Consider the following 1561-nt stretch of genomic DNA (forward strand, 5'->3'; position numbering starts at 1 on the left):
CTAATATAGTGACAGAAAGACCTATGGTGAAGACAGAGGAAAAACGTGACTTGTGTGATTGTTTTTGTTTTTTGAAAAAATATCTACTGATTACCTGTAAGAAGATCGCAGCATCCTTGTAAGATGTTGAAATTTATTCTAATATCTTTTTATAAAATAGATGAAATAGAATGCTTCTTCTTTTATGCATACTATAAAACATAAAAGCCTTTTTTATTAAAGTGATTTTCTCTTATGAAAAAAGAAGAAAGGAAGTTTCTCTTCAAGTTTTCTGTGATTTTTTTCCAGGTTAACCCTGCACTTCTGAGTGCTTAGCAGCATACAAATGAAGAAAACAGAATGAATGTGACCGAGTTCATTCTCATGGGACTGACACAGAACCCTGAACTGCAGACAATTCTAGTTTTGATGTTACTTGTCACCTACATTGTTACTGTCACAGGAAACCTGCTCATTGTTGGGACCATAGTCTGTAGCCAGACTTTGAACTCACCAATGTACTTCTTCCTGGCTTTTTTGTCTCTGATAGATGCATGCTATTCATCTTCTATCATCCCTAAAATGCTGGCAGACTTGCTATCAGAGACAAAAGCCATCTCATTCAATGGCTGCATGCTGCAACTTTTTGTTGAACATTTCTTAGGGGCTTCAGAGATTGTCCTCCTTGTGGTCATGGCCTATGACCGCTATGTGGCCATCTGTAGACCTCTGCACTATGTGACCAGAATGAACCACCGCACTTGCTGTCTTCTAGTTGGTGTATGCTGGATAATGGGCTTTCTCCACTCTTTTGGGCAGATACTTGTTACTCTCTGGATTCCTTTCTGTGGTCCTAATGTCATGGACCATTTCTGTTGTGATATCTTCCCCCTGCTACAACTGGCCTGTGCTGACACTTTTCTCCTTGGTCTCCTGATTGCTGCCAATGGTGGAGTAATCCCTGTGATCACATTCACAATGCTGCTGATGTCCTATGTGGTCATTCTCTGCTCCTTAAGGACACAAAGCTCTGCAGGGAGGAAAAAGGCTCTCTCCACCTGTGGCTCCCACATCACAGTCGTTGTCTTGTTCTTTGTGCCGTGTATTTATACATATATGCGACCAGTTAAAACTTTTAGTCTGGATAAAGCCATAGCAGTGTTTTATACTCTTGTTACTCCCATGTTAAATCCGATTATCTACACTGTGAGGAATGCAGAGGTTAAAAATGCAATCAGAATGTTATTAAGAAAGAATTCAATCTTGGACAATAAATAATTTAATATGAATATTTTTGTATTTCCTACAATATTGCCTGTTATTCATATGAAATAAATTTCTAGATCCTCAGTGTAGACTAAAATCATTACTATTATTATTCTACATATATATGTACATATGTATGTACATATGTATATATGTAAATATATACATATGTATATATACATCTTTTTTAAATTAGTTTTTTGAACTAAGCACGATAAAAAGTTTAATATAACTATATATAAAATAAAATTATACTACTATATTAAACAATATATGTATTTTGTGACCATTATTTAGTGAAATCTGGGTTTCTCAA

General features: G+C 35.7%; 1 protein-coding gene across 1 annotated transcript; it reads left to right on the forward strand.

Moving 5' to 3' along the window:
• Positions 1-336: 336 nt before the first annotated feature.
• Positions 337-1257, forward strand: LOC100770357 (olfactory receptor 140). Its single transcript, XM_027421083.1, has one exon. It carries the CDS (start codon positions 340-342, stop codon positions 1255-1257), a length of 918 nt encoding a protein of 305 aa, XP_027276884.1. The 5' UTR covers positions 337-339.
• Positions 1258-1561: the final 304 nt, after the last annotated feature.

The sequence above is a fragment of the Cricetulus griseus genome, chromosome 6 (assembly GCF_003668045.3).
Source record: "Cricetulus griseus strain 17A/GY chromosome 6, alternate assembly CriGri-PICRH-1.0, whole genome shotgun sequence".
Taxonomy (NCBI): domain Eukaryota; kingdom Metazoa; phylum Chordata; class Mammalia; order Rodentia; family Cricetidae; genus Cricetulus; species Cricetulus griseus.

Excerpts from the sequence above, each read along its gene's own strand:
- LOC100770357 (XM_027421083.1), top strand. The coding sequence starts at position 340 with ATGAATGTGACCGAGTTCATTCTCATGGGACTGACACAGAACCCTGAA.